Source organism: Gavialis gangeticus, unplaced genomic scaffold (assembly GCF_001723915.1).
Source record: "Gavialis gangeticus isolate Ggan-Ray unplaced genomic scaffold, GavGan_comp1, whole genome shotgun sequence".
Classification (NCBI taxonomy): Eukaryota; Metazoa; Chordata; order Crocodylia; family Gavialidae; genus Gavialis; species Gavialis gangeticus.
In genome coordinates, this window is record NW_017729027.1 from 4,299,817 (window position 1) to 4,301,652 (window position 1,836).

General features: G+C 55.0%; 1 protein-coding gene across 2 annotated transcripts in view; it reads left to right on the plus strand.

The window, feature by feature from the left end:
- Positions 1–344: 344 nt before the first annotated feature.
- Positions 345–1,836, plus strand: part of SNX14 (sorting nexin 14) — a 152,241-nt gene continuing 150,749 nt past the window's right edge. Inside the window, exons 1-2 of one of the 2 annotated variants that reach the window (XM_019520390.1) lie at positions 345–568; positions 1,306–1,426. In XM_019520390.1, the coding sequence (XP_019375935.1) occupies positions 429–568; positions 1,306–1,426 (261 nt within the window). In that variant the 5' untranslated portion in view covers positions 345–428. The remainder of the gene's footprint in view (positions 569–1,305; positions 1,427–1,836) is intronic. The other variant, XM_019520391.1, reaches the window with a different exon arrangement.

The window sequence follows — 1,836 nt, forward strand, 5'->3', positions numbered from 1 at the left end:
CTGCTGCAGCGTGGCCGGCGCCGCCGCGAGACACAAAGCCGCACCGCGGCGCATGCGCGTCCCGGCTGGCAGCTGCCCCTAGGGGCAAACGCCCGCAGGGCCCGTGCCGCCCTTCCCCCGTCCGCAGCAGCGCCCTCTCCCCGCGGGGCGGCCCGGCCAGACTGCACGCGACCCCCAGGTCAGGCCACGCCCGCTGCAGCGGCGTGGGCGGAGCGGGGCGCCGACGGAAGTCGACAGCGGCCAATCCTCACCGCAGGGCGCAACCGCCTCAGCCCTGCCGGCTAGGGGCAACGTCATGTGACCCGGGCTGCTCACGTGACGTCGCATCACGTGACGCGCTGCCGGAAGTGGCTCGTTCTGGGGCCGCCTCATACCGCAATCCGGGCGGCTGTGGGCTCTTAGCGCTGCCCCCGGCTCCCGGCTCCGCCATGGGCTGGGTGTGGCTGGTGGGCGAGTGGCTGCGGCGGCGGGTGCGGGGGGCTGAGGCGCTGCGCGAGACTTGCCGCCAGTTCCCGCTGTTCTGCTGCCTGCTGCTGGGGCTCAGTGCCGCTACTCTCCTGCTTATCCGGTACTGGCCGCCCCGCCCCTACCCCGCTGGGGTCCTATAACCGGGCCCCCTATCTTGCCGCTAGCTTTGCATCACCCGCCTGTGCCCTAGCAAGGTGGTTTCGTGGGAGAAGCCCTGCTGGTATCTTCTACCCCCCAAATCGGCTGTCCCAATTTGGGGCGTCTCAAGTTGAGGAGCTGAATTTCTTCACCAGAATAGAAGCCCACAACTGGGGTTGGTGGTTGTCCCGCCCAAACAGCGAGGGTGGGTTTTTAAGGGTTAACAGTTTGGACCCTTTCACAGCTGCTGCTGGATTGGCAGTTGCTGAGCCACCAAAGGCTATTGGTTTGGCAGCAGCTGTGAAAGGGTTAATGTTAACTGGCCGTCCTCCCCGCCCTGCCCCCCACCTTGGCCAAATGGTATTAGCTGCTGCATGCAGTCAGTTGTGACTAGGAAAATCTCTGTCTACAGTTTGCCTTCCAAAAATGGGATACACATCTTATTTGGGGGCCTGTGGTATGCCCGAAAATTATGGTGACCTACTTTGTTAACACTTTTTTTCTCCTTTAATGAATGACCACCTTGGATTCGTCTAACTGGCTGCCTTGTGAATTGAGTCTTAAAACAACTAGTATAGTTAGATACAGTTTTGTGATGAATTTTTGGTACAGTAGTCAAAAAACATCCTGTAGGAGACATACTGCATAGTGTTGTTTGTCTTGTTGTGTACTTAATTTCTTTTTTTATTCATTTTCAAGGTATCTTCATATTTTAATGATCTTTTGGTCATTCGTGGCTGGTGTCGTCACATTCTATTGCTCATTAGGACTAGATTTCCTCTTCCCAAATATTCTTTTTACAATAAGATATAAACCCAAGGTAAATTTACTTTCCTTCTTCATCGTGTATAATTTTTTCTCCATTTATTTTGTAGAATAAGTGTGGAAAATGTTTTTAGTCAACTCTGTGCTCGTTAATGTAATTGTGGCAAATGCAGGTTATATCTATTTGAAACATCGCTATGATGAACAGTATTCAGGTGAAGATTAAGGACCTAACTCTGCAGACTTGTATGTACAGGCAGGCCTCAGATTTATGGCGCAATTGGTTCCTGAAAACCACATCTTAAGAGGTGTGGTGTGGGGCAGATCAATGCTCCTGCAGCGAGGGAGGGATTGGGGCTGGGCCAAAAGCTGCCCAGCTGGGGCGGGGGATGAGGGTGAGGGCAGGAGGTAGGGCATCTCTCACTACTGCTTCCACTGCCTGTCTGGGAGGACATGGGGGGGGCG